We start from the raw sequence: 1,729 nt of genomic DNA on the forward strand, positions 1-1,729 counted from the left end.
AGGAATGGAATCAATCAAACAATATCAGCTGAACCATCACCCCGCACCACACAAACTTGCTATCCATCACTACCGGTGTAAAGAGTAGGAAAAATTGAACCATGTCGCAAAACATCACGAGAAAACATGTCGAAGTAGCTGCAACAATAGCCGGCCAATTGCTCTCTTTCACAGATACACCCACTGAGAAGATACGAAGAGCCAATAGAACTGGCGAAGCATACTCTCACAGACACTTCGTTAAGAGAGAATTTCTTATTTGGCCTTTTTTTAAAATTTGGTTCCCTTTTTTGCCCTAAAAAAATTCTTCCTTTTTTGACACTCAAACTTCATTTTGTTCCTTTTGTGACATTTCTGCTAGTTTTGACAACCAACACCGTTAAATACCACATGAGAAGTCCACTTTATCCCTGCTGTATTTTGTGACCAAAATTGTGAACTGAAAGTCAAAAGCAATGGCAATACGAATTGGAATATAGTGCCGAATGAAACAGAATATGCTATTTAGCTTGTCTGCATAACGATTATTAATTCAAATCACTTCTTCAATTTGATATCCTTCCTAGCTTTTTGACATCTGATGTCCTTCCTAGCTTTTTTGGGGTTGCCAAGCAAGTTGATTTTCAGTAAATAAGTTGAGTCTGGATCCATCCTGTGAAAGCAAAAGATCCATCTCTAAGTACACTGATGCATCTTCAATCCATCTCTAAGAACACTGTTTTATATGAACAGAGGTGAAGCAAATACTCAAATCTGCTAGAGAAGAGAGGCACTTACCCTTCAAGCCATGCCGGAGTACTTGCATCTGTGGCCGTCGCACCATCATCGTTGCCCTGCTTCGGCGCCGCACCTTGACCGCCCTCCGGCGCAGCACCTTGCCCGCCCTCCACCTCCCCTCCATGGCCGCCCTCTGGCGCCGCGCCTGGGCCGTCCTCCTTCATCCCGCCATGGCCGCCCTTCTCCTGCACGCCATGGTCGCCCGAGGACGAGGCCGGTGCAGCGCCGTGGCCTTCCTCCACAGCGCCGTCCATCCCTTCACCCGGAGCAGCGTCGGCCACGCCCTCCTCCATCCGCTCCTCCAGCCTCGCGCGGCCGCTGTGTAGGGTTAGGGATCGAGGAGAAGGGGAATCGGGAGAATAGGGAAGGGCTCGCTACGCTGTTGACTGTTTGGTCAGCGGGATTTTGTTTTCCTGTTTTTTTTTCAGCGGCCTACAACAGGGGTAAAAATGACTTTTCAAGTTGCAGTTGACGGTGTTAACGGCAAAAACTAACGGAAGTGTCAAAGAAGGAAGAAAATGAAGTTGTTGTGTCAAAAAAGGAAAAATAAATTTTTTAGGGCCAAAAAGGGAACCAGATTTTAATCAAGGGCCAAATAAGGAATTCTCTCCTTCGTTAATGCTAGAGTGAATGTCGTCGAAGTAAGGAGAGACCAGAGTCACCTTATTCAAATATACCATTTTCGGTGCCACCTCATCGATGCCGCCAAAGAAACAAAACCAAAGAAAAAGAACATGAAACGAATGTCCCATTCTCTTGCCGCCGCCGAGGCAGCTAGACAGGGGAGAGGAAGGGTACTGAGAAGAGAAGGGTCGTGACAGATACCTTCGATGATGACAACTAGGGCTAAAGTAGTACTGATTTGACAGTACTAATAGCAACTCTTCAAGACGATAATTCAATTCAGAGCTAGGACTCATGTACACCAGGTGAACAGTAAAATCAAAACAAA

At 46.0% G+C, this 1,729-nt stretch overlaps 1 protein-coding gene across 1 annotated transcript; it reads right to left on the minus strand.

Annotated features, from left to right (window-relative positions):
- Positions 1-488: 488 nt before the first annotated feature.
- On the minus strand, positions 489-1,190 carry LOC119367736 (glycine-rich protein DOT1-like). The gene is made up of 2 exons (XM_037633164.1): positions 778-1,190; positions 489-652 (listed from the first exon to the last, which is right to left on the minus strand). The coding sequence occupies exons 1-2, from the start codon at positions 1,068-1,070 to the stop codon at positions 538-540; spliced, it is 408 nt and encodes a 135-aa protein (XP_037489061.1). The 5' UTR covers positions 1,071-1,190; the 3' UTR covers positions 489-537.
- Positions 1,191-1,729: the final 539 nt, after the last annotated feature.

The sequence above is a fragment of the Triticum dicoccoides genome, chromosome 2B (assembly GCF_002162155.2).
Source record: "Triticum dicoccoides isolate Atlit2015 ecotype Zavitan chromosome 2B, WEW_v2.0, whole genome shotgun sequence".
In the NCBI taxonomy this organism is placed as follows: domain Eukaryota; kingdom Viridiplantae; phylum Streptophyta; class Magnoliopsida; order Poales; family Poaceae; genus Triticum; species Triticum dicoccoides.